The sequence below is a fragment of the Rhamphochromis longiceps genome, linkage group LG12 (genome assembly GCF_057381845.1).
Source record: "Rhamphochromis longiceps isolate RC_006_pf linkage group LG12, R_longiceps_female_GT1.1, whole genome shotgun sequence".
NCBI classification, from domain to species: Eukaryota; Metazoa; Chordata; class Actinopteri; order Cichliformes; family Cichlidae; genus Rhamphochromis; species Rhamphochromis longiceps.
In genome coordinates this window covers 10,409,471-10,436,998 of record NC_140568.1, presented here as the reverse complement: position 1 = coordinate 10,436,998, position 27,528 = coordinate 10,409,471, and the positions used below count along the sequence as shown (strand labels likewise).

Here is a 27,528-nt window from a genome sequence, read left to right as displayed (position 1 = left end):
GCAATCCAAGTTAAACACGAACAGGGGTTGAGGAGCGAGGTGATGGATGAGTTGAACGTAGCGGTGTGAGGAGAGTGCTGGTCATTAATGTTGGATGAGAGCGAGCGAGGGCAATACAGTCCGGGAGAGTGCAGTACTGGCACAGCAAGGCAAACATGACAGTTGAGATCGGTGCTGAATTTACAGCCTCCACCAAATATTAGAGATGCTGTATAACACAGCAGTCAAACCATTTACAACAGAGGACAGCAGGCTGAGCAGCTTCATTCACTCGGTCGGCGCTGAAGAATGAAAATGAAGCAATAACTAATAAACCCTTTTTCTCAGGTGATTATTTTAAATTGCCTGCACTTTGTCTCCCACTGTAACCAGTTATTCTTATTGCCCTCTTATAGCACACCCCACCTCCCCACCAACTGAGACTAGACTAGACCATACCAACTCTGATGTGATGGGAGGGGGCTTGGCTGCGGTACCGTGACAACTGCATCCTTTGGGTCACCCGTAACTAGCTGACTGATGCTTGAATTTTTTTCCGGTGACATTTTTGCAGTGGTATAAAAATCCCCGCGGGCTCGCCAGCCTGTCGCGGGAGGTGCGGAGAGGTTTTCGAGCTGCGTTTCCCTCCTTGTGTCTCATACACTATTGAGCCAGTCAGCAGAGCAGGCTGAACAAAGCCATGGGAGAGAGAGAGAGGAGCTTCTGGGAAGAAATGTCTCTCACTGACTCTGTCGCCTCGACAACCGGGTAAGAAAGGAGGGGAGGGAGAGAAAGGACTGGGGAGCATAAAAGGAGAGGAAAACAACACATTATGAACTGCCGGGGTTAGAGGATTCTTGCAGAGTGAGGGGAGAATAGTGGATTTGTTTTTGTGTGGGTTTCTCTGCTGAGGGCTCCCTCAGTGTGCCTCTTGATGAGTTATTAACTATGACATTAAAACACTAACTGATCATTTCTCTCCCCCCCACATGAGTGCGTGGAGCAGATGAAATTACAGAGCACAAGTTCAGCACATTACAAGTGGACCAAACAGGCCTGATCGCCCCACCTGTAATTTTTGTTTCATCAGCCTCAGGTAAGTCTCTCCCCTGTGTTGCAGATTTCTTTTGCTTTGATGGGATCGCTTATTGTTTTTGTCTGATCTTTTCTTTTTTCTTTAAATTAAATGTGAATATGAGATGCTGATTGCTGAAGAAATGCAGACCATTTAAGCTGTTCATCTAGAAAATAAAAGATAAAGTGCACTAATTGTTTTAGAAAGTTGTACGAAATTGGTTTCATACTGTTATCTATGTCCTCTTATGCTGCCAAGATAGAGGGAAAAAACTACCTCCAGTGTAGTATGAGGCTTTGGTGTTCAGTTTCATTCAGGGGAGGGAGAGAAATTGAATTTTAGATCCCCTGGATGCCTCACACTGTATGCACAGAGCTTTGCGCTTTGCCTTCAGTTTGAGCAGGAATTCAAAGACAATAAGAAAACGAACATTTCTGCTGGGTGCAGATGGACCTTGAGAGTTTGATTTGAAGCACAGATTGAGAGCGTGTATAGAATTGGAGGCACGTCTGCCATAAACACACTGCTGAATGCTCATGCATAAGGAATACATTCATAAAGCACTAGTGGTGAAATCAATGCCCCTTTAAATGAGGTGCTATGCTGGCTGAGCCTACACCAAGCTCAATGTGTGTGGGTCAGCAGGCAGCATGCGATATCCATATTGGATGAGATGAAGAGGAGATAAACTGAGGAAGGTGGAGGGATGTGTGTGTGTGCGTGTGCATGTGTGTGTGTGTGTGTGTGTGTGCGTGTGTATGTGTGTGTGCTATCAGTATTGAAGGTTACAAATCTCTCACCTTTGTGGACAGGATAGGGATGTGGGGGTAAAAAAAAAGGCAGCGAGACTGATGGGAAGAAAAGGGCAAGAGATTGAGGGCAAACAGAGTGCTGAGAGAGATGTTGAGAGTAATGATGATATGTGAAGGGTTCAGGCTCACAGCAAGCTGGGGATTGCTCGGAGCGCACACCTCGCCGGCTTCACATCACCCAGAGAGGTAAAGGAGGGTAATAACACCGACACTGAGCTTATCTGTGTTTTCACGGGAGAGGCCGTGCGTACATTAGGTTTCCAGTTCATCATCCTGGATGCCCTCATCTCGCTGAACACGACATACGAGACAGCTCTGTCCATCACCTACACCTGCTGTGCTTCCAACGAGCTGGCAGGTACAGCACAAACATCACTTGTTGGGAAAAAAATGTAAAAGCTACAAAGTTCCCACGTGAGCCTGAACGCAAGCGGGATGTCAAAGGCATCAAAAATTCATTTTCAGACAATTAACACAATTTTACACCTGAAAACCCAGCACGTGCAACTTCACTCCAGGCCTCCTGGTGCATTCACCTGTCTCATTTGTCACAATGTAACTGCATTACAGAAAACCACATCCTTTCCTTTAAGAGCGACGCAGCTTTAATATACACTCAGCCATATGGCAGACTGCTTTTACACCAACATACACTTAAAGCACGATGCCAGTTTATTCTTATTTTTTAATCCACACCTGCGCCGGTGTGGATTAAATCGGGTGCTCTCTCCTATTGATTTTTTTTTAGAAGCGACGTTGAACAGTTCTGGCAGCTTGTAAACACATTAGTTATACCAGGCTGCGTACCGCTCGCAGTGCTTTGCAGATGTACTCCACTCATAATTATTGTACACGAGGCGCAATGTTCCTGGATGCGAAGGAGTGCCAGACTCATCACGAAGAGACGAAAGGATGCGTCCCCGAGGCCGTGGGTAGTTATCTCTCCCTCACTGTACCTGCACGCCGCTGCGAGGCCCGTGTAGACAGTTGAGGGATCATAAAAAGCAGGCAGAGCTTGCACTGAGCCTGCCTCACTCTCCTAATTCATTCATACATCCTTAGTTTGAAATCTGCTCGGCTTGTGAGGCTTTTTTACGAAGCGGGCCCTAAGATGCAACTGTAGTGCTGCTGCCCCCCCCATAATTATTAACCAGCAGAAATTTCTTTTTGACAGATTTTCAAGGAGCCCACGGTTTGTTTGATGTCTGATGGCTGCGCCGTCTCTTCACCCACTTCCCCGTTTTTCTCTTCTCTCTTCTCTCCCTTTCCCACTCTTCGCATGATATTTCTGCACTTCTCTGTGTGCCTCCTCTCATCTGCTGCTGAGAGCATCACGACCAAAACATGCTTGAGAGGGGAGGGCAGGGGGGCAGAGAGGATTACCAAAATCTAATTGCCAAAATTAGTAGCTGTATTCAATTTCATTTACCCCCCAAGTACAGAATCATATCGAGTTTAATTCTTCGTGTTTTTCAATGCAAAATAGTGACGCTTGGACCGAAAACGCATTTGACGAGGAAAAGTCAGCATTCGAGGAAAACAACATAATAGGACTCATTATGGAATAATAGCCCACGATGGCTGCAGATAACGAGTCATAATAAGTTGAAATTACACCAGCAATTTGGAACAAATTATTTTTCCTTGTTATATTAAAAATATATGTCTGTGTTGTTTAAGAGAAAAAGGTCACTGAAAAGAATGATTAGATGGTTTTCTTTTTGTTTAGTGATGCATCCTGAGCTTTTGTCTTAAAAAACAAAAAGCTACCAAACAAACACCATTAATGCGTTTATCCTCTAAAAATGCGGGAAGCTCACATTCACACCGCGCGCCCCATCTGCACTCCCATTAAAAGGGGCAGCGGTGCCCTTGTTCGTGCACTTGGATGACATGGTGCTGAATAAAACAAAGTGTTGTCCATTTTTAAAAGAAGTCCCAAATTTGGCCTTTTTTCTAAGAACGTGAAATGCAGGGCGGAGCTCTTGCTTTCAACTCCGCAGGTTTTAAGATCTATTGAATGTAAAATCCAGCGTGAAACCATGGTGGATGTTTGAGAAAATCAAAAGGGCGAGGAACTGGAGGGTAAAGGATTTTAATGATGTGCCCGTTAAATACATCCCCCAGTCTGTGAGCCGGAGTCTGACTGTTGCACGGTGGCCGCACAAGGAGGCTGGCTGTTCCGAGTGGAGCACTCCCTTTATTGCCACCGTGAAATCAACTACGTTTAGATGTAAGAGCACAAACTGTCCCATAAATCAGCACGCCTACAGTTCATTTGGCATCTTAAGGGTTTGCCTTTCAACAGTCTTTCTTCCCTGCTCTCCAACGGGAGGAATCTTTTTTTGCAAATATCGATTAATCCGTGTCATTTGTAAATTACTCTCTTTTATGATGGATTTTTCACTCTAGCTAGAAAGCTGACTACAGCTATCTTTTACACATAATTATGATTCAATGTCTTACCTGGCTGACCTTAAAGCATCGTTCTAAAGAGAATAGATAAATTGCTGCAGTTAGCAGACTCACTGCCACTTGAATGCAAACTGTCTGCAATGTCTTGCCTGAGAGAAAAGAAGCGTAGGGGTGGGGGGGGGAACGTGACACCTATTGACACGATTAGTCGAAGGCTGCCCATCGCTGGAGATAAACTCTTTATACCCCGCTCACTCTTCTTGTCACTAATTAGACAAGTGAGATGATTTAATTTGGTGCAGGGTGGAAACAACTGCATCGACTGGTCATATGTAGAACCCCACTAGTATACGCTCTCCGGGTGATAATGGCTTGCATGGGCTGGCAGAGAAAATAATTAAATCACAGCTTTTTAGCCCGTCTCACCCCAAGCTCTTGTGATCAGCATCTTAAAGCAGGACTCGGCCAGCCATTTTCTATTACGAGCCCTTGAGGGGAAGAACAAGAAGGGGGAAAAAGGTCCCCCTCGCTCAATTTTCTCCATGCGAGCAACCAGTGGACGGCCTTTCTCGCCAGCTACTTCAGGATAGACTTAATTCGCTCGTGTCCTTGCTCTCTGAGCACAACTTTCAAAGTTGCCTTGTCCCCCATTCTGTCGCAGCTGTGCTCATGTTCACCTGACCAAGTGGACAACAGCCATAACGTTAAGTGAGTGATGATCAAGTGGTCTTGTGTCCCTGACAGGTGCCGCAATGGATGTGGATGATGAGCCGTTGCTGTTTCACACCAGCTGGGGTGGTGGAGAAGAGGAGGAGGAGCTGGAGGAAGAGGATGGAGCAGCACACGCCGCGGAGCAGAGCTGGTCCTCGGGGGATGCTTGGGTTTGTGGACTGTGGAAGGCAGTGGGGTGGGTTTACACGCAACCCTGGGCCAGTGGGGCGGTTTTAGGGGCAGCTGTCCTGCTGCCATGTGCCCTCTTTGCCTACATGCTGCTCTACTGCCCTCCTCTGGACATAGACCTCTCCTACAGTGCCTTTGAGGTTCACAGCCACTTCTCAGCTGAACGTTTTGACGCCCTCGCCATCGCCGTAAAGACTCAGCTGGGGTCGTGGGACAGACGCAGACGAGACATAGATATCATGGAGTCTGAGGCGCTGCGAGAGCTTCTGCTTGAGAAGCTGGGCAGGAAGGAAGTGTTCAATAAGATGGATAATGAGGACACGGGGTCCTCCGCTCCTCAAGGGGACCCTTTACAAGCCAGCGATCATCAGAAGAGAGGAGCAGCAGCAAGCAGAGATGAAAGGACAGCGCCTCATCTGGGTCAGGGGGAAACGGGGACGCATGAAAGCATAAATCCAGGAAAAGGGGAAGAAGAGGCGAGATTAGGGGATGGAAATTCAACTTTTTCCCTCATTAGGAAGCGCAGATTTGTTCCCAATTACTACTTACAGAGCCAGGCTCTGTGGAGGATTGAGCTGGTGTTTGTGGCTCAAGGCAAAGGCGAGCGCAACATCTTCACTCCAGAGCGCCTGCAGACGATACACCAAGTTGAGCGGCTGCTCATGCAGCACCCACAGTTTCATCAGTTCTGCTGGAAGCCTCTGGAGTTACTGAGGGATCTGCCACTGGGGCCGTCTTACTGCTCCCCACCCAGCTCCCTCCTGTCATACCTCTACCCCAGTGAGAGAGGAGGCAAGATCTACTATGATGGCATGGGCCCAGACTTGGCTGATATTAAAGGCAGGTTGAAATTCCAGTTCAAGCTTGAATGACTCCTTGGGGTAGCCCAACTTAACTTTGCTGATTCTCCTCATGTGCAGGTTCTCTGGGCCTGGCCATTACCCACCCGCAGTTTTACTGGTACGTGGATGAGAGTCTGTCCCCGGAGCATCTGTTCTCATCCCTGTTACGCAGTGAAATCCACTTCGGAGCTCCTCTGCCGTCCTACTACTCCCTGCAGGACCGAGCGGATGAGCAGAGAGCACGCTTCAAAAACTTTGTGGTCCAATATGCAGACATCCTGGCCAACCAGTCTACCAGGTCAGTAAAAACTCTCGTATTCACAGGTACTGAATGCTATTGCAAACACTCAAAGTTGTTTTGTCTGTGTGACCTGTTCCAGTCAGGTAAAGGTGCTATATGGGGGAACAGAGCTGTTTGATGACGAGGTGAGACACACCTTCCACAATGACATGATGCTGGCTGTGGTCAGCGGAGCCTGTATTACTGTGCTTGTCTACGTCCTTACCTCCTTTTCTGGTACAGTATCCCCGTATTTCACTTACATCGATGTGTGTACATGTTTCTGTTTGAAGGCGCAGAAATATTTACAAGCTTCTTCTTGTCTCTGCGCAGTCTTTTTGACTTTCTTTGGACTTGCTAGCATCGGACTGAGCTGCCTGATGGCTCTTTTCTTATACCACGTCGTGTTTGGCGTGAGGTACCTGGGCATTCTCAACGGAGTTGCAGCGTTTGTTATTATCGGTATCGGTAAGTCGTTTAAGCAATAGTTTGACATTTTGTAAAACACTTTGTGTTTATGAAGATTGATGCCACTTTGGGGTTTGTAAAATACACTGAACAGCCTTATGACCACCTACCTAATAATGTGTTGGTCCCCCTTTTGATGCCAAAAAAGCCCTGACCCAGCGAGGCATGGATTCCTCTAGACCATGATGTTAGCAGCAAACTCTGTAAGTTGTGCTGTATAGCCTCCATGGATCGGACGTGTTTCACCAGCACATTGGACAGATGCTTGATTGGATTGAAATCTGGGGGCCTTGGAAGCCAGGTCAACACCACAAAATCATGTTTTTCTTCCTCAAACCATTCCTGATCTGTTTTTGCTTTGTGGCATGATGCATTATCCTGCTGAAAGAGGCCACGGCCATTAGGGAATACCGTTTCCATGAAAGGATGTACATGGTCTGCAAGAGTCAGCATGGGCACCCTGACTGGTCTGTTGCTACGCAGCCCCATTTGCAACAAACTGCAATGCACCGTGTATTTTGACACCTTTCTATCAGAGCCACCATTAAGCTTTTAGAGCAATTTGAGCTGCAGTAGCTTCTCTGTTGGATCAGACCACACGGGCCAGTGTTCGCTTCTCATGTTCATCACTGAACCATGGCTGTCCATGACCCTGTTGCTGGTTCACCACTGTTTCTTGGACCATTTTTGATAGATACTGAGCACTGCAGACCGGGAGCACCCCACGATAGCTGCTGTTTTGGAGATGCTCTGGCCAGTCATCTAGCCAGCACACTTTGAAACTCACTCAAATCCTTATGTTTCTTACACATCTACTTAAAGGACCAATGTTCACTTGCTCCCTAATATAACTCGTCCACTAACAGGTGCCATGATGAAGAGATGATCAGTGTTACCACCTGTCAGTGGTTATAATGTTATACGTAATCGTATGTGAAGCTCAAGGCAAGCTTGGCTTAGCTACACCTAAATACAGAATTGAAGAAGAAGCCACAAGCCTGGCTGGGTCTAAAGTTAAAAAAAAAACTGCCTCTCAGAACCACTAAATCTCATTAAAATGTAAAAGTGCCACCTTGTACTTTTACAGGGGATTTAATTACTACTTCTAGTGACTCAGTGGAGTCTTGTCACCAGTTAAGCAAATGGCACAATCCCCCATAAAACCATAATCCCCTCCATATAACATGCTGTAGTAAAGCTGTGTTGTGTGCAGAGTAATTATACAATGTATAAGTGTTAATGACTGACTTCACTGTGAAAATTCACTGTATTTCTCTGCGTCTCGTAGGTCCCCATCTAGCTCCCATTTCCAGGCTTTTCACGCTAAACTAACAAGCTGCAGGCTTTAGCTGATTTCGCGCACAAGATGCAAACATAATGACCTTTTTATTTTCTGACTCTCAGCTGTATGTGAATGCTACGTGGAGCTATTGCTCTGAAATGAGGAAAACTACAACTCTTTGTCATGAGTTGTGCTAAGAAGTCCTCCTTTTGTCTACCCTTCATCTCTCAGGGGTGGATGATGTGTTTGTGTTCATCAGCACTTTCAGACAGGCTTCTCATTTGCATCAGCCGCAGCAGCGAATGATCTACACAATTAAAACAGCTGGCCGAGCGACATTTCTGACTTCCTTCACGACTGCGGCCGCTTATGCCGCTAACACCTTCTCTCAGGTAATTATGAAACTGAGAAAGAAAAGAAAAGAACAGCGCTTAATAGGACATGTACAGGGTGTATAAATGACTCTCCTACAGTGGGTGAATAGAAGTGCCTCTCTCAGCAGACAACCATTTTTCCCACGATAAGCACAAATTGAATGTTTCAAGGTCCTTTACACTGCGCTTTGTTCACCTGACACTCAGATCCCAGCCGTGCATGACTTCGGCCTATTCATGGCTCTCATCGTCAGCTGCTGCTGGCTTTGGGTGTCTGTCTTGATGCCTGCTGCCCTTTGTATCTGGACACAGTTTGTGGAGCCTCGTGAACATGCCTGGTTGAGCTGGTAAGCTTTTGCTTCCTTACTTTTTGTGCTGCGTGACACCCACCCAGATCTAATCCCCCTCAGCTGTCTCTCTCTCTCTCCCCCTAAACTCTCCACCCCGCGAAGCTGGAAGCTGTTTTCGGGCCTGTCGGCGAACCACAGCCCTTTGTCGGACGAGGATGATGATGTGGCTCTTCTGTCAGTGGAAATGGAGCCAGGTGAGATTATTATCTGCCTAGCATCGGAATGAAGGCTGGCAGGGGGATTGGTTGTAAGAATGTGTCTCGCGGGGCACCTCTGAGGATCTTTTCCTTCGTCTCTGCCAGGCTTCTGCGACACAGACGGCGATGCGGCCATCCTGTCCCTGTCGGTCGAGACACCTCTGTCCCCTCCGGGGCAGCGGCACGTGGGTGTGGTGAGCACCAATCTTCAGTGGGCCTTGAAGCACTTAGTGGCTAAGCCGGTTGTGGAGCGACGGAAAACTGTTCTAGGTGAGATTTAATCTTAACTCAGAACTTGCAAAGACAACATCAATTTATATCCCAAAACTCAGCGGTTGGGGCTTCTAAGATATTGTGTGCAGAGCTCTTAATGTTTGGTTTAGATGTGAGAGTCACCTCAGGCTTAAGTAAGAATTATTGTAGAAATTCTGTAATCTCTGTTTGCCCCGAGGGGATTCTGCCTGTCAGAGTGAGTGCAAAGCATTCTCATGAAGGATTCAACCACACTCTTTGGGAGTGACTGTAATTGATCCTCACTGCTGATCTGTCCCACAACTGTTCTATCAAACCCTCTTTTCTGTCGTTGTTTGTTCATCTCCCTTCTGGCCCAGGTGTCTTTCTCCTGGTTCTGGTCTTCTCAGCTGCCTTCTGTTGTCTCCTGAGGCCGGCCACTCACGCTCCCCTTCTTTTCCGCCAAGATACAAACCTCCAGAGTCTGCTGGCTCTGCGGAGCAACCTCAGCGGCCAAGGCATCTCCTGTCCCATGTGCTCAGGTAAGAGTGGAAGCACAACTCGGTTAACTTCTTAGATCTGGAACGAATATCAAAAGAAAAAAAAAAACAACATGTCGTGTCCTGCAGGTGTGTTCATGGAAAAACCCCACCCACTTCCCACCCATGCTCCCTCGTCTGCATTTTTGTATCCTACACATCAGCAGAGGCCGAGCAGGACAACTCCCACTGCTGCTCCGAGTGGAGTGAAACAGGACTCACTCACTAACCAAACAGGTAAAAACCCAGCACATAAAAAAACCCAAACCCAGCCCTTTTCTCATTTAAGCCCTGTTTCCTGTCTTTAAAATCCTGACCTTTGTACCTTTTTCAAGGCCCTCTTGTGACAGTGTACGTATCAAAGTTAGACCACGGAGCCTCTACAACCATTTACCGCTTCTCCCTTAACGCCAGCATCCCGTCCCCGTGGAAGATGTGCAGCACAGAGCGTGAGGTGTCATCATTCCAGGTGTGAGAGCAGGAAAAAAGCCAACCTGATTATATTGGTAATAATTCGAGTCCCACTAAAGCAGCTTACAACTAATCTTGCTTTATTTGAATAGGCTTTTAATCAGCCCCATGGCAATTACACCGCCAGAATGACAGTGTGTGTTTCCCACGTATACCTCCCGTACGACAGCTGGATGATCACGTCCGGCTCGTGTGATCCTCGTCATGGCTGGACGCCAGATTTTTCCTTTTATGTAGCATCATCCCCACAGCAGCACAGCAGGTGAAGGCACAAAGGAAGAATGTAAAACAGAGACTGAGACAGGCTGTCAGGTTGTTTTAGTGGGGAAATCTGTCATTTTTCAGCTCTGCTTTTTCCCTTTAGGAAGTTGTACTTTGCTCAGTGCCGCCTGAGACCTCATCCCAGCCGCGTGTGTGTCAACCCGCCAGGCTGTGGCATTAGCTCTGGGCCTGATGGACCTTCACGGGGAAGCTTTTATACGTTTTTTCCCAGCGGTGAGCGAGCAAGCATCTCGTGATAAGCATAAAGACTGTTTGTTAGCATCAGGAAAACAGTTCTCACTCCGCATGAGTCACGCTGCACAAATGTCTTTTTCCTGTCATTTAGCTGAGTCTTAACTACAGAGAAAACGCACTGATGTGACTTCTCCTCTTAAAGTGAATCCTCTGGAGAGTTTTTTTTTTTCTTTTCACAGTGCACCAGTTATGCAGATATTTTTGCCCCGTATAAATAAACGTGGTTGAAAGGGTTTTCTTTGCTTCTATTTTCAAAGATCCCTCATCTGCTGCCAAAACGAAACCATCCAAAACGTTTGGCTTCAATCCGTGCAGCGGCGGTGTGTGCGGCCAACCGGCGGTGCGTCCTCTGGTCGACACCGGAGCCATGGTTTTCCTTGTGTTTGGGATCCTGGGAGTGAACCGAACCGAACGCAGGGACAACCACGTGATTGGAGATATGGTGATGGTCACACCTGCGCCACATGCATCTTAAACTGTCGACTGGAGGAACGCTGCACCGGATTTTAAAAGGACTTTCTCACCGTTGTAAATTTGTTGTTTGATTCTCTCCAAAGGGCAGCATTATACTGGATCCAGACTTTGATATTTTCCAGGAGATGGGGCATCTTTGCAAAATCTGCAAAGCTGTTAGTGCAAACACACAGCTCGTAAAGCCGGGAGGAGCACAGTGCTTGCCGTCAGGTAACATTTGCTTATCTGATGGGAAGGGAAAGTAACTTTTCAAATGTGGGGTTTTTTTGTGGCACAAAAAAGTAGTATAAAGTCAAATCAGCAAGGTTAGGCCTTCTGATTTGACAGCACGCAGGCTAAAAAGTCTGCTGTTCCTCACAGGCAACAAGCTATCTTCCATTCTGCCTCTTCTTCATCCCGAGTGCCACTCTCTCCCTGAACCCAACCTGCTCCCAGGGCAGCTGTCCCATGGAGCGGTGGGAATGCATGGAGGGAAGGTCCGCTGGCTGTCCATGGCCTTCGAATCTGTAAGTCTCTTCATCTCCATGCGACAAACCGCCGTCGGTTTCAGAGTTGCCGCAACGCCTTAATTCTCTCTCTCTCTCTCTCTCTTCCTCCTCCTCCCTTGTAAGACCACATACAAGGGAAAATCCTCATTTCAGACGTATTCCGATTTCCTGCAGTGGGAGAACTTCATCCAGGAGCAGCTCGCAACTCTCCCGCAGACCTCTTCTCTGCAAAGAGGCTTCCAGACGTGTGAGCACTGGAAGCAGATCTTCATGGAAATCATAGGCAAGTGAGAGGTGGAGCAGATGTCAAAGAGATGCAGTGTTTGTTTTTTCCTTTTCTAAAACTGGAGACAGATAAAAATGCCGAAAGTGCTGCCCTCTGGTCCTGTTGTAGGTGTGGAGAGTGCCCTCTGGAGTCTGCTGCTGTCTCTGGCCATCTGCGTGGCAGCTGTTTCTGTGTTTACCGCACATCCTCTGCTGCTGCTGCCCGTGCTCGTGACCATTCTCGGTAAGAGCCGCACTAACATATTTACATTTGAAAGTGATGTTTTCAAATAACCAAGAGTGCATTTCCCTCATGTTTTTGGTCTTGAATAGGGGTGATCTGTCTGGTAGTGGCGCTCATGTATTGGCTGGGATGGGAGATGGGAGCAGTGGAGGCAATTTCTCTGTCAATACTTGTTGGATCCTCGGTGGATTACTGTCTACACCTGGTGGAGGGATACCTTCTGGCTGGGGAGACCACACCTTCTATGCCTTCTCATAACTTGGTACGCGACTATTCTAATTTCAAATTGACCACAGCGTGTTTTTTTTAAGAGTCTGCACTTTTTAAATCTCTGTTTTATTCGCAGGAGCCTCAGGCCGAGAGGCAGAGGCGGACTCTGGAGGCAGTGAACCATGTGGGTGTTGCCATAGTGTCCAGCGCTGTCACCACAGCGATCTCCACAGTCCCTCTCTTCTTTTGTGTCATTGTGCCTTTCGCCAAGTTCGGCCAGATTGTGGCCATTAACACGGCCGTCTCCATTTTGTACACCCTGACCGTGACTGTGGCCACGTTGGCCTGCGTGGCCCCGGCCCGCTTCAGCAGACACCCAGGCGCTGTACTCAAGGCCAGCCTGGCTGTGATGGCAGCCGCCTCTTTGGGAGCAGCTCTGTGGTGGGTCGGGGGACAGCTGGGTGCCATGGCCTGGCAGTCACTCACCACATAAACACTACTGATGTCACACAGAGGCGTTCCTCTGTATGCAACCTGTGAGAACTATTTTCTTTCTTCCATGTTTGTGGAACAACGGCTCAGTACACGGTTACATACTTTACAGCACAAAGATGTCAGAGTTATCACAGTTTTTTTTTCTTTGTTCTCACTTGTATTGATCAGTGGATTGTTAAGTATAGAGGGGGAAAAAAATCCCCACTCTGGGTGTCTCTTTTTAAAATCTAGTGTAACTGAATATGTGACTCATAATAGTAGGTTGATTTCTGATTCACACGAGCTGTTTTTGGTTTGTTTCCTCCCCTTCATCTTCAGCCCTAGATGATGGAGTAATTGTTGGGAAACACTGACTGAGTCACAATTTTCATCTGTGTTACTTATTGAGTTGTGAAGAGTTGCTGAGTGTTCTGTGACCTGCTTTTGTGAACACTGACACAGCGCAGCGCTGCGATGTCCGTGAAGACCAGTGTTAATGGTTCACTTTGATACGTGGCCATGTTGTGAAGCATCAGAATGTTTCTTTGGGGTTTTTTTTTTTTATTCGTCGTTTTGTTTTCTTTGTCTCGATTTTGCACTGAATGTGATTTTTCAGCCACATTTGTATCAGAGCTTATGATGTCCCACTGTGGCTGGATTAAAAGTTCTATAAACCAAATTTATACTCTGTTTTTATGTTAAATGTAATGTAAGATGATGTAAATGTCTGCGTATGCTGCTCTTACTCATTCTGAACTGAGCTTTGGATGCTGCCAACACACACGTTTAGAAGAACTCTCAAAGCCAATATTTAGCACAAGTCGCTTTCCTCTTTTGTGACTTCGTTTTATCTCAGATCTTACAAAATGCTTCAAGGTGTCTATTTTTGTCATTGGGTTAAAAGAGACCTTTTATCAGCTCCTCAGGTGTACCCTCCACAAGCCCTCCGCCACACTCACAGCCTCTCACTGTAACCTGCTCGGTTCTCCCACAATTCAGAGCACCACTCAATAGCGTCTCCACTCTGCCCCACAGTGAAGGTGACGGCCATTTGTCAAACCGCACAACGTAACGGTCGGGGGAGAGGGGCCGACTGCAGCAGGAGCAGTAAATTCTGGTTTATGTGCGTGTTGTTACTCGTGGATGTCAAATAAAACAGGTGCAGAAAAGCTCGGGGTCTTTTCTTTTTGTTTTCCTTCCTCCTGCACGGTTATGTAACGGAGCGGCGGGATGACGGCCTGTCGCTGTTGGCTTATAATCACATAATTACCGGGAGAGCTACTGTAGATGCGTCGCATCTCTGGGCGGCTGTTAATAACTCATATGAAAGGGGTCAGATGAAACAATGAATTGCATTAATGTTTCATGCTGGTTATTAAATAAAGGGACGCTGTTCTACACAAAGAGGTATTTTCTACTCAGCGTGATGGAAATGGATGTAGGAAGATGAGAACAAATAGGAGTAAAATTAGAAGGGAAAAAAACCCGTTGACTTTTGTTCTGGAGAGACTTTAATTTCCACTGTGAATGAAGGGGAGTGTTTGAATGTCTGCGTACCTTTCACATTCATTTCCTTCTTTTTTTTTATTACCGCAGTGCTTCTTGTAGGGTACCTAGATGTATCGAGCTTGATATCGACATCTGTTATTTCTGTCTACCATCTATTGATATCTCTCTCGCTACCCCTTCATTTGTCGATAGCTCTTTCTCTCTCCAACCCATCTTTATAGAGATCTCTCTCAATACCCATCTAGCTATCTATCTAATGCTATTCTCAATCTCTTTCTACTTATTTCAATAACTCTTGAGATATAAAATAATGAGAAATATTGAGATGTATCTCTACTTATGTTTATTTATACCCACCTATAGCCATGTCTATTAATTTACATGGTACTTTTGTTTTGTTTGTAAAAAGATCTCTCCAAGCCTGCAGTCTTGTTACACATTTATGTATGTGCAGTACTTTTGTTAAGTAAAGGGCCTACTGTCAGGCACTCGAGCAGTTTTTTTTTGTTCAGCAACATCGCTCTGCTCCTCATATTTTCATGGAAAGAAAAAAAAAAAACAATAGGAGAGTAATGGAATAATCAGAGGGAGAGTGATGTTACATGTAGAGGAATGAATATTTAGCAAAGTGGAAAAGCAAATGCTTTCCTACTGTCGTCTGGAATGAAAAAGCTCCCGTCTATAAATACTGAATAACAGATAATATGAATAAGAGATAGTCTGTTTATATTTGACTGTTCTTTTCCTGTGTTTGCAAAGGTTCTTCAACAAACTTACTTCAAACAGGGAGCATTCAAGTCCTCTGGTCTGTTACTCCGTCTTGCACGTCCTGGGTAATCTCTGCCAGAACACAATTTAACTACAGTGGCCTAAAAAACAGGTTTACAGAGCTGAGCTCAATTAGCAGTATGGATAAAAGGTCAGTCATCAAACAAGTGTGTCAGGCCACACAAGGCTCATGCAACATGGTGCTGAATAATAAATAAAGAGAAGGAAGGAAGTGAGCAACAAAGTATATTCAACACTGACCATTGGCTATACATTGGAAGGCAATTATAAGGCTAACTTCAGAAATACCTCCCCCCCATTACATTATATATGTAATCACTATGACAATAAATACCCAGGCTCATTTGGTTCTTGAGAAATACTTCATTGTAGCAAGAAAAAGGCATTTTCTCTGGAGAGAAATTATTTTACATCAGACGTGTAAATCAACACGGAAACATAAGTCATATCTTTATTACCCCATGTTACAGGGCACACACAATGTTCAAGTATGCCTGAGGAACTAAATGGAGCAATTACAAAAAAAATATATATATAATAACAGAATAAGAGATAAAATGCATTTAAAAACAAGTGAACTGGCATTGCATTTCACAAAATTCCATAAGCTCATGATTTTGGAACAATTCACTGTAAAGTGCTAACTGGTTCGAGCTGAGAAAAGCACACGTTCCCTTTGAAAGATCAAACATTACTTTATACACGGAGGTACAGTAATAGCCAATCATCAGGCAAGCAATTACCAACCAGAAGATATGGACCACATTTCATTTATTAGTCCTTTGATAAGATAACAGATTCCTACATTTTCTTGTTAATGGTAACAACGAGAATCTTGCCGCTGGTTGTCAGGACAAAGCCAATTACAAATGCTGGTGTTGTCACGGTACCGTTTTCCTCCTTGCCTTGGAATTACATGCACTTGACTGACATACAGTATCGATATCTCAAGTCAAGTCCTTTTAATCCTCTTATGGATAGGAATCCTTGAATCAAAGGGATGAGAGGAGAGTGAGGTGAAGAGAGCCTTTACTGAGGAGTGCAGGAGATGTTCCCCATATGCCTCCTCCTCTTCTTCTCCTCCCCTTGCATGTGGCAGGCTGGCCTGACAAAAGCAGGGATCTGTCCAGCTGATGCCCGCCTTCCTACAGGTCCTGAGAATCCACTGTTTTCCTTTGTGCCTTTCTCGGCATGTATTTAAAAAAAGAAGAAAAAAAAAAGAACAATAAAAAAAAACAAACAAACAAAAAAAACATATCTGGTGGTATTGGGTCAATACATTTTCCCCTACTGTCCACCTAAAGCAGACATCCACCCTCCCACCCCAATCCTAACCATAGAAAGGTAAAAACAAGGTGTACTGCAGAATGGCTTTTACTCCTCACAGTCTGTGGGGGGAGCTAGAGCCCCTAGGAGCTGAGGTGCGGTTGGTGGTCTTGCGGCTGTTCTGTCGTGTCTGATTCATTTTGTTGGCCGAAGGGATCCGAGCGTCTGGCTGGCGCCTCCCTTGGGGGCCCCTCCGTTTGCCCCTTTGCCCTGCACGGCCCCTTCTGGCCTCCGCTGGTCACTTGCGTGAGTGCAGTGTGTCCTGGAACTTGGTGCTGGTGTAGCGGACGTGAAATCCCTTTTTGTTGATTGTGTCGTCGGAGTGGAACTTGATCACAATGGAGTCACCGGCCGAGTAGATCTCCTCTGGAGGCTGTCAGGAGGGACAAAACAACAGATTCGTTTGTGGCTTTCTGCTTCCCTGAACTTCAATTCAAACTAAAAGGACTTCACACATGCTGAAGTCCAATCAGTGAGTCTGACAGAGAGCTTCTTGACTGCTACTGCTGTAAAAGCCAGGGGCCATGTGAGGGTCTGGGTCCAAGACTAGCCTTCTGCAGCTTTCTCCTCTTCTTTTTTTTTTTTTCCCCTTTTGTTTGTTTTTTGCTTGAGCTTCATATTGAAGTGCACCGCTGCAGAAAGCTTATTTCTTCCCTGAATAGAGCCATATAATGTGTTGCTACACACATGCTTCAAAAAGAGGTAATTGCATTACGTGAGCACAAAAATATGAAACATTTGACCTAAGTGTTTTTCAGAACACCATTATCATGTGAAAATTGATTTTAAAAAATTAATTCGAGCAATCATTAGTTAAGGCGCCGAATCAGCTGCCCTGTGGTTGTCACAAAGACGAGCGTTGCAGTGTCAGAGCAGTCAAAGCCCGCGCAACCAACTGTAAACACACCGGACTGCCGATTAAAGCCGCCGGTGAAAATTCGCCACAACATAACGCCCTGTAAGTCTTGGTTTATTGGGAAAGGGATTTTAAACAAGAAGAAAGCGGCCCATTCTATTTTATTGTAGACCCAGAAACAATCTACTGTGTAACTGAGAAAAGCCTCGGGGCTGAAAGTAAACCTCCCCCACAACGTAATGAGTTTTTACTCTACTTTGGACTGAACTGTGTCAGTTTATTTCAACCTGTTTTATAAAAGGAAACTTGATTGAGGAGCTGCTCCCCGAGGAACCCGGGGTGTTACGTCCCCTACAGCGAATGACTCATAAGAATGTGCGTGAATAAGAGGCCAAAGCTTATTAGAAAATCTTGTAAATGAAATCAAGCTGTTCTCTAACCTGATGAAACTCGAGTTACTATTCCCCACAGGACTCATTGTTTCATAGACCAGCTGCAGCCTCCATCGGCTGATTATTTCACCGCTGGAAGTAAGTGCCAGAGAGTCCAGCGACACCCAGGGAGTGACCAGCTATGTTGACCTGTAGCCACCTCCCAAGCAGCACTCCTAAACTCAGGAGGAGCCCGCTGGCTTAAAGCCAGAATCAAAATCCCCAGGCCAGGTCAGAAAAGTCACCCCATTACAGGCGACAGGATCAGTTTTGACAGGATTAATAATTCCAACAACTCCCTGATAATTACATCCGGGCAGTCACGGTGCTTCCCTGCAGAAGGAGTTACCCAAAAAAGAATCTCAGAGAATTATTGGATAATGTTCTTACCCCTGAGCCACAGTAACGTCCCAGCCGTGGAGACTTTGTGTCAGGGCCATCGAAGAGCTCCATGTAATCGTAGCCGCAGTCCGCCTCTTCTTCGATCTCAAAGGTCTGGAAGATGAGCTCCACGCCGTAGCCTTTCTCCGCCGAAATCACCCACTCGCAGTCAGAGGCTCCGGGGTAGTTATTGTCTCCAAACTGGGCATGGGAGAACAGGTCCTTGGTTTTGACTTCCGCCTTTAGTTGACCTCCACACTCTGAACAGAAAAGTTGAGTTAAGCATTTTTGCAGAGAAAAAGAAGTGGGCTGATGGGAATCAGGGCCAGCTGTGCTTTTGTGTCTAGAGTCATCCTGTTACAAAAGGAGAACATGGTCTGAATCATCCCATTTTGAGACAGGGTGGTGAACATTGACCTACAAATCCTGGAAGAACATCTAAAGCCCTTCATGAGGTTTGATATGAATAATTGACTTAAAAATAACAAAAACCGATGTGAAACTGTACACTGTTTTTTTTTAGGAGAAAAACCCCTGAATGCTGTAATATAACTCTCACCCGCAGTATGGGAAGCCTCAAAGCCTTTTTTCTGCACAGAGTTATCAGAGAAGAAGCGAATGAACAACTTGTTGCCGCTGGATGTGATGGGTGGAGGCTTCTTAGTCCCACAGAAACGACCCAGTTTCTGCGCTTTTCCATCGCGCCCGTCATAAATGTCAATGTGGTCATAGGCACACTCCAGGTGGGCCTCCATGTCAATCTCATTGAAGGCCTGTTAGAAATGAAGAGGAAGATCAACTCGAATGATAAGGCTTAGACATTAAAGCCCTTTGTCTTTTAGCGAGATAGTAAGGGAATATTTCTAGAAGATAAGAACTTAATTAACTCGGCACACGGAAGATCAACGCACGACATTGTTTCAGCAAATAACAGACTCTATATCTGTGGCACAGTGGGCAAAAATGCAAAAATAATAACAGAAGGGGGAGCCACACATCATCATTAGGAAGGCCATAACAGTTTCTGACATGAGCACAGTAAACACAGATGTCCTCAGCGGATTTAGCAATTCAATTATGCAGATAAAGCTGCTAACAAATAAATAAATGACTGACAAGCAGGAGGTTGTGGCACGTACGATTTTGATGCGGTGACCTGGAGTGGTGGTGAGCACCCAGGTGCATGCCTTTTTGCTGGGGTATTTATCTGGCCAGTTGGGGCTGGTAATAATGCCGCTCACACTATTCACAGTGTGATCACAACCAGCTGCAAAAAAAAAAAAAAAGAAAGAAAGAAAGAGATAAAATGTCGACACGGTGCTCTGCGTCAGGCTAATCTACAATGGGCTCAAGCACTGCACTCAGACTGTTTATCGCTCTCACCAAAATCTAAGAAGAAGACGAGTAGATAGATCTATTCAAAAAGACAAAAGACAAAAAATGTTATGTGCAATACCTTCTTTGCAGTCGTGTCTGTTCTCATGCAGCACAAAACCACTCCTACACTGACAGCTGTAGCTCCCAAAGGTGTTGACGCACTCATGCTGACAGCCACCGTTCTCCTTGGAGCACTCGTCCTTATCTGCAGGACCACAGAGGACACAACAACGCTGACGACTGCTCGCTTTGAAGACTTGACAGGTTGCAGATCTGAGTGAGTGAAAGCAGAGACCGTGCAGAACCCTGCCAGAAGACTTACCTGAGAAGAACTGCGCTTTAAATCCCTTTTTGGACACCGTGTTGTCGGATTTGAACTCGATGCGCATGTTGTTGTACTGCGAAGTGATAGCTTCTGGTTTCTCTGCCCCACAGAACTTCCCGTGTAGCTTTGAGTCGGCCGACAGCCCGCTGCGTACCTCCACGTAGTCGTACTTACAAACCTGCACAGGACGTGTTATTTGGTTTAAATTACAAAACTCAAGGAGGAGAGAAATGCTTCATTTGCTATGATTAAGGAGAGATGCGTCGCAGTGACAAGGAGCAAAAGTATAGAACAAACCCACCCATTGTTCATTTAACATAACCCCAAATCTCACATCATTGCCCTCAGTCTCGAAGACGTCAAAGAGCAGAGTGATACGGTACTGCGTGGGGGCAACCAGCTGCCAGATGCAGTTCTTGTTTGGGGGGTACTCTCGGGGCCAGCCTGGACTGGTTATCGAACCGTTCAGCTTGGTGATGAAACCTCCACAAGCAGCTGGACACAAAAGACAGAAAAATAAGCAGCTTGATATGCGTGCAGGTGTCCACACACAAAAATAAATAAATACATGATATCACTGTATATTTCTCAAGGATTGGTTCCAAATGTTACGCTGCCATCTGAGATTTCCTTTGAACATAACAACCCTCGGAAAAATGTGATTACTGCCTGACCTTTCTGCCAAAGCTTTGTAGTAGCAACGCAGGATATAACACAACAGCAGCAGCTGGTGATACTCATTAGATCACTTGGCTATTCTTAGTTAATGACTGACGGAATTAACTAAGTAAAACAAAAAGCTGTGCTGACACATGGACTGTGTTGAAATCCAGAAATAATAATAGTGCACAATATCTAACAGATATCTATATAAGCACAGGTTTTAGGGATCATTTTAACTCAATTTAAACGCAGGTTTAAAATATAAAAAATGTATTTTAACCATGTAAAGCCTGAACCCTGAAGTTTACTGAAGCAAGAAATTGAATATTTGCGTATACGAGTGCATCAGTCATCTAAAACATAACAGGGGGTTAGTGCTAAAAAAACAAAACAAAAAAAAAAAAAACTGTCTGCAAGCTTCATGTGGAAATATTGCACGTACACCATGAATGTATATCCTTTCTAATATGCATTATTTTAATATTAACACATTAATAAGAGAACTACATTCAGTTATGTGCATTTTTAATTCATTTTAATGTGTCCGTCTTTAATTTCAGGCCCCGTTAATTCAACATCAGCGAAATATTTGTACACACAGCAAAGAGATGGGTAGCTGGCTGACTTCCTGTAGAGGAATGGTAATGTTGTGCAGCTGTGTGTGCTAGCAGTTGGGTCTTAAACAACAACATATAATTTGAGGTAAAATAAAGCTTTCATTGTTGTAACACAAATCAGAAAAGGCCGTGGCTGGCCAGCACCACTATTAATGCTGGCTGTTAGGAGCAGGACTGACTGTACTTATTGTATTTGGGTGGCTAACTGTGTAAAGTGCTTTAGCATGTAAATGACATGCTGAGCAGGGCTGGTGACTTTTCTCCCTGTACTTACCCTCACAGCTGCGCTTGTCAGCAGCCAGCTCATAGCCTGGGTCACAGGCACACTTGTAGCTGCCTAGTGTGTTGACACAGCGTTGCTCACAGCGACCGTTGTCCGGCTTGGAGCACTCATCCATCTCTGAACACACAAAGATATGGCCCTTTTAGCTGGCCCCCCTGGCTCAGTGGCTTACGAGAGAAAACCCTCCAAAACAACAGCAGAGTCGGGCAAAGAGGGTCGCACAGAACGCAAAGGTGCAAGAAGAACAAGGATATATGAAAGAAAATTTAAAAAGGTCATGACCTACAGAGTGAATGTTGGAACATGCTTTAATTCAGATGCTGACATTCTCTCCTAGATGTTGTCAGCACTTAAAAAGTTCACCTTTGAAGAAGTTTGCAGCAAAGCCGGCCTTGTTGACAGAGCCATCTGAGACAAATTTCATCCACAGATGGTTTGAGCTCGTTTTTATGTCATCTGGCTTGTCATAGCCGCAGAAGCGGCCCAGCAGAGGGCTGTTTTCAGAAATCCCATCGCGCACTTCTAGATAGTCATATGCACAGCTGTCGTGTCTCTCAATCTAAAGAAAAGCAGAAGATTTGGTGTCAAAAAGGGGAAAAATTAGTCATGAAATCCAGAAGAAAGCATGAACACTATTCTGTTAAAAACATTAAAAATGCATTGGTGTCTTACCTCAAAAGACTGGAAGGTGAGGCCTACGTGGAAGCCCTGAGCGACAGAAATCTTCCACACGCACACTTTGTTTGGCCTGTAGTCATCGGGGTAGTTGGGAGACTGGATCTGGCCATTGTCCTTCTTCACCTCCCCGCCACAGATGGCTGCATGTGACAGTAAAAACAACACTGAGCTATTTCATTGCTATATCATCAGTATTTTCTTTTGGAAAAAAAATAAGGTGCTCACTGCTGATTCACTGATTTATGCATTGGGGATTAACTGAATGCCTTCACACTCACACACATACATCATCCCTTTGCACGGTCTGCAAACAATAGAGCTGAATGTGAAACCTGGCCAAGATCTGATTAATGCAGCATAAAATGCCTGACACATCAGCAGTAGGAGAGCCAAAAAGGGTTTTTTTGGGGGGTTTTTTGCTACAGCCTCTACACATATTGTTGGATGTGTGAGCCGACCCTGCGTTCAGCATGCATGGAAGAAAATGAGTGCTCACCTTCATAAACAGCAGAGAAACCTTTTCCCACCCAGTTACTGCTGCTGCGGAACTCAATCCACAGGCGGCTGTCAATGGAGATGATCGGCTCGGGCAGCTTATCGCCACAGAAACGACCTGGGTCACAGGTGAAAACATAAAATCAAACATTTGAACCTCACAACAGCCGCAGTACTGGCAGAAATCTGTCTCCAGAGCTCTACAGAACTTCACACGAAGCACACTGCATCCACCAAAGACTGCACCCAGCTTTCACTTGCAGCAGTTGTTTTCTGAAACTGAATGTCTTTTAATTTTTTTTCCCTTACACAAAAGTTGACCAGGAGACATCTGGAGGTTTGTTGTTCGTTAGCTGCTCTCTGAATTCAGTTAAAACTGACCTTTAAGTGGTGCCTTCCTCCAGTATCCATCTCTGATCTCCACGTGGTCATACCAACACAAGTGACTCCTGTACAAATCCATGGAGGTGAAGTTCAAAATGATCTTAATAAAAAAATAAAAACCCATTATTGGGACAGCAGGGGGCAAAGGTCACATATTGCTAAATCTCAGATAAATATGATGAAACCAATAAACTGCATCAACATGAAGGAGCCAGAGATTTGATTTGAGGTGCCTTTAAGCAAAGATCAGACACTTTCCGTAAGCTCGTACCTTTTCCCCCGGTGTGACTGATATTCTCCAGATGCAGTGCATGTAGGCCGAGTATCCATTTGGGAATCCAGGAGAGGAAAAATTCCCGCTGCTGTCCTGCAGGCTGTCTCCACATCCTGTGCACAGAGACAAACGCACAACTGCACGTCAGACCCGATGCTCTGCCAGTCAGTCTCTGTCTGAAATCACCTAAGCTACTAAAAAAAACACAACAGCTCTGAAGTAGATCCTCTGAAACTTGCGGCTGCGGAGACAGATGCTTGATGCTGGAATTATAACACTCAATGTGAAGAAAAGGGCAGTGCTTTCATGTTCAAAGGCACATCTGCTGATAATATTCAGCCACAACCCCTCATCTCACCCATCCCCTCCCCCACCTACTCCAGATGATGATCACACAAAGGAAACAAGAGAGTGTGAGACACTTTCTCTGAGCATCTTCTGAAAATAAACCTGGCCCACTATAAATAACCCGGCCCTCTGGAGGATGTGATGCATTATGTACGTGTTGCCAGTGAAAAAAAACAAAAAACAAAACAGAAACAACCTTTAGTTTGATTGGCAAAACTAAGTGTGCGATGACTGAGTCCAAAACAATATGCAGCCTAGAAGAATGAGTGCGTGAGGCTCCAGCCAACTGGGGGAAAGATGCCTTTGATTAAGGCACGAGGAAATAATAGAAGGCTAGATTGGCATCTTCAGCTGTCCGTCTTGGGTGGCGTGTAAGCATTTACAATCACCCTTGGGTTTTTGTTCTTTTACCTTGAACTTCATTTAGTAAGAGTTAAGAAAACACTCTCCTTGCCTGTTTGCGTTCAAAGCGAGAAACCGACGAGCCCCGAGCTTCAAGCTGTGTGAAATAACGCTTAGTGCGGAGCTCTGCCAATCCTGAGCCATTAACCAGCACACATTTGGGATGACAAACACTCCTAGGAATGCTGCATGAATGGGAGATCCATGGCTCTTTAAGAATTTTTTGTTTTTTCCAAGAACACATGGAGAGACTCACTACCTCATCCCCCCACAGCGCGTGCCACATCATCCAGTCTTCCTCAGGAGACAGCGATTGCCATGATGAAAGAGACAGAGCACTTGCAGTGATGCACGTAGATACATTTAAAACTTCCACCTCTGCCCTGAAACCACACTGGATGATCCACTGTGGTGACCAAGCACTATGTTTACTCATTGAAACTGACTGCTCAGCTGTCCCAGCTTTACCTGCAATTAACTGTCTGACACCAAATGCATTCAGCAGAAGGCTGCTCTTCAACGTACATCTGCTAATGCTATAAACTGTGTTTACTTCAACAGCATCAGATTCTCTCTCCTCTGGAAGCATAAACACACAGAGAGCTTCAGAAAAGTACCAGGATTACATAACTCTCCTTAGTGTATAGCCACGTGGTTTACATTGTTGGGAGTAAACACGCGTGTCTGCACATCACAGCTTGTACAGTCATTTCGGTTATTGTCTTTAGAAGAACAGCTGTTCTTTTGCATCTATCTGGGAAAACAGACTGACTAACTTCCTGTCCCTGGGTAGTGTTTACACTCCTCCCTGCTTGGGAGTCTGGTACGCTATAGCTAAGGAACCGCACCACATCAATCGCCGATGTGCACAGCGTAAGCTGCATCTGCGGAGGCCAGGAGAAGTTACAGACCTCTCTCTTCCTCTCTTTCCTTCTTTCTCAGGGTTGTGCTATGCATACGTTCAAAAATAGACAAGAAAAACCCCATAGCAGACAAGAGCTGTCATTTTGGCCTTACTGGAGCACTTGTAGAGTTTGCGTGCCTGTGCAATATCCCCTTTGCTAAGTCTGGTTCTTTGGCCAATGGGTGGTCGCACGCCGTTCACATCGTAGCGTGGCAGGATGGTGTCCAGGAAGATGCCTCTGTAATTCAGAGAGAGAAAGAGAGAGACTGATGTTAATGTTGCATAAAACCCCAACTGCATGCGCACCCTCCTGCAGTCTACTCCAGCATGCACACATGCCACAAAACGTGTTTGTTCACAGGATTAGGTAACTTACCATCAATCAGTGCAGTTCAATCACTGTCAACATTAACTAAAGAATTAAGAGTTCTACATACCCAGTTAAAAAGGAGTGCTGACAGTCAGAAAGTCAGAAAGAAATGTGATTGCTTTTGTAGAAAAAAAAAAAAAGAGCAAATCCAACTACCAGACAAGACACACATGGAGTGCTCATTATCATGTTTACTTTCTGGATTAGCATTTAAAACAAGATTCAGGATATCAGAAAAAAGTAAAAGGCTTGTAATGAGATGCCATCAGAATTTATTTGTCTTTAACCAGCTGTTGCTCACCCACACCCATGTGGACACAAGAGGGTTTTCATTAAGATAAAGACCCAGCTGCTTGTACAGTAAGAAACGACCTAATTAAGATGAACATCAAACCTCTTATCTATGAATATCCCCACTTTTGATAGCGTAACCAGTCAGTATATGCTTTGACATACTTTACTGTTTGACCCTTGCTCACTCTCTAATGAGGTTCATTAAAATTACGATACCATCTGAAAATGTTTCCTGCACTTTTACTCAGCATACTGAACGTTCAGTGTCCACATGTGTGCGCCTGGGCTTTGAATCTCCCTGCATCCAGTGCTACTCTGCAGTTCTTTCAGATCTACTCATCTCTTTGATATGGGACTGCTGTTGAATTTCAGTCTTTCTTTAAGGTTGAGGTCACACAGTCCATTTCAGAGGTTAATGCTCAGATATCATCCTTTGCGCGCGCGCACACACACACACACACACACACACACACACACACACACACACACACACACACACACACACACACACACACACACACACACACACGATAGACCCAAAACTAAGAGCTTAAGCCCTTCTCCAGAGTTACTGGGAGTTCAAAATAAATTCCATAAGCCACGGAGGCAGGGAAATGAACATCAGCCACATTCTTGATAAACATCCAAAATGAAAACTATAAAGATAAATAAAATTAGATAAAACATCTGCAAATGTTAAAAATGAGACAGGACAGAACAGTTAGTCCAGAAAGACTCCTTTTTACAAAGCTGCCTCACTTGACACTTTGCTAGTTTATCATCTTCATTTTTCTGTAAGTATTGGCAAGAAATGGTCTGGCTCCCTGGCTGTTCCCATGGTGACATGCCTATCAACGCCAGGCATGTGCAAACAGAGCAGCCTGAGCTAACAGTTTAGGCTCTGCCTGTCTGCGAGCTTCCAGGAGCCCGTATGCTGGCTGCTGAAGAAAAAAAAAAAATTAAAACAAAACAATGCCACTCCAGTCGGTGTCAGAAAAGACAAAAGGGGACACTGGCAGATCTCTATTTGAGCTGGCACTGCTCCACACACTCGTCCTAAAAAAAAAAAAAAAATCTCTCGAGCAAAAGGAGGGGGAAGGCAGAGCCATGGGTCGGGTAACACACCCGAGACAAAAAGCAAGGGATCAGCCCTGCTTGTCCCCAGGAGACACGGCAAAACATCAAGACAGGCCATGAAATCTTCCGAACAACACCCGCGGCAAAGGCCCTGGCTTCCCACGGTGATTTACTGTAAAACACAGAGCAAACACACCGGCCAACAATGGACCGACAAAGAATGACACTGGCACAGGTAAATCAGCCAATCAGCGCTGAAGAGAAAGTGCTTGGAATGACTTGTGAAAAGCCAACAGGAGCCCCTCGTCTGCTAATACAGCTCTGTGAAACATTCCCCGGCAGTGACAGCCACCGCTTCTCATTTCTAAGCAGCCTTTTTGGATCAGAGGAGTTTGTATAGGAACAGAGTCAGAGTTGGACTGAAAACAGATCAGGGTGGATTACCTCACATAAATATACCCCATTGTGCAGCCAGCTGTAGAACATACTGCAAATTTATAAGATTAAGAGCCTAAGTCCAAATGATGACCTGGGAGTGACCACAGCTAAATGGACATGTGCTGACCTGACTGAAATCCAATACAAGATAAAAACCATTCCCTCTTTAAAACCTCAATTCCATGGAAGTAGTGGGCTTTGTTTCCTGTAAACCTGGAAGCTAAGACAAGACAAAAGTTTGTTGTTTGCATGGAGAAGGAGTACAAATGTCTCTCTTCCCCTTTGTCTCTGTTCTGCAGTCTTTTTCTGTACACTAACAAACACCGGAAAAGCAGCAGTAATTCATCTCCGCTCGGCGTGAAGTGCATTAACAACCTACAGTTTGGATGCACGGGGCCAGGCAGGAATTTCTGCATACTGGC

At 45.4% G+C, this 27,528-nt stretch overlaps 2 protein-coding genes across 3 annotated transcripts in view; one reads left to right on the top strand and one right to left on the bottom strand.

Annotated features, from left to right (window-relative positions):
* The first annotated feature begins 806 nt into the window (after positions 1–806).
* LOC146656934 (protein dispatched homolog 3-like) lies at positions 807–13,740 on the top strand. The gene is made up of 21 exons (XM_085424717.1): positions 807–1,075; positions 5,026–6,021; positions 6,102–6,321; positions 6,404–6,540; positions 6,637–6,771; positions 8,285–8,445; positions 8,635–8,774; positions 8,880–8,971; positions 9,080–9,244; positions 9,586–9,747; positions 9,835–9,981; positions 10,080–10,213; positions 10,308–10,477; positions 10,580–10,710; positions 10,989–11,173; positions 11,289–11,415; positions 11,566–11,711; positions 11,817–11,976; positions 12,088–12,201; positions 12,291–12,463; positions 12,548–13,740. Exons 2-21 carry the CDS (start codon positions 5,034–5,036, stop codon positions 12,902–12,904), a joined length of 4,044 nt encoding a protein of 1,347 aa, XP_085280843.1. The 5' UTR covers positions 807–1,075; positions 5,026–5,033; the 3' UTR covers positions 12,905–13,740.
* A 1,708-nt stretch (positions 13,741–15,448) lies between these two features.
* Positions 15,449–27,528, bottom strand: part of LOC146656933 (bone morphogenetic protein 1-like) — a 29,918-nt gene continuing 17,838 nt past the window's right edge. The window contains exons 7-20 of one of the 2 annotated variants that reach the window (XM_085424718.1): positions 25,041–25,165; positions 23,271–23,386; positions 22,997–23,099; positions 22,617–22,733; positions 22,115–22,260; positions 21,806–22,001; positions 21,434–21,559; positions 20,181–20,374; positions 19,877–20,057; positions 19,634–19,759; positions 19,317–19,444; positions 18,737–18,950; positions 18,187–18,437; positions 15,449–16,882 (exon numbers count right to left, since the gene is read on the bottom strand). In XM_085424718.1, the coding sequence (XP_085280844.1) occupies positions 16,748–16,882; positions 18,187–18,437; positions 18,737–18,950; positions 19,317–19,444; positions 19,634–19,759; positions 19,877–20,057; positions 20,181–20,374; positions 21,434–21,559; positions 21,806–22,001; positions 22,115–22,260; positions 22,617–22,733; positions 22,997–23,099; positions 23,271–23,386; positions 25,041–25,165 (2,158 nt within the window). In that variant the 3' untranslated portion in view covers positions 15,449–16,747. The remainder of the gene's footprint in view (positions 16,883–18,186; positions 18,438–18,736; positions 18,951–19,316; positions 19,445–19,633; positions 19,760–19,876; positions 20,058–20,180; positions 20,375–21,433; positions 21,560–21,805; positions 22,002–22,114; positions 22,261–22,616; positions 22,734–22,996; positions 23,100–23,270; positions 23,387–25,040; positions 25,166–27,528) is intronic. The other variant, XM_085424719.1, reaches the window with a different exon arrangement.

What these genes read in the sequence shown, in the direction of transcription:
- LOC146656934 (XM_085424717.1), top strand. Translation starts at nt 5,034, where the DNA reads ATGGATGTGGATGATGAGCCGTTGCTGTTTCACACCAGCTGGGGTGGT. An exon ending in CTCACTCACTAACCAAACAG is followed by an intron (nt 9,982 to 10,079) that starts GTAAAAACCCAG and finishes ACCTTTTTCAAG; the next exon opens with GCCCTCTTGTGACAGTGTAC. An exon ending in CTATGCCTTCTCATAACTTG is followed by an intron (nt 12,464 to 12,547) that starts GTACGCGACTAT and finishes TTTTATTCGCAG; the next exon opens with GAGCCTCAGGCCGAGAGGCA.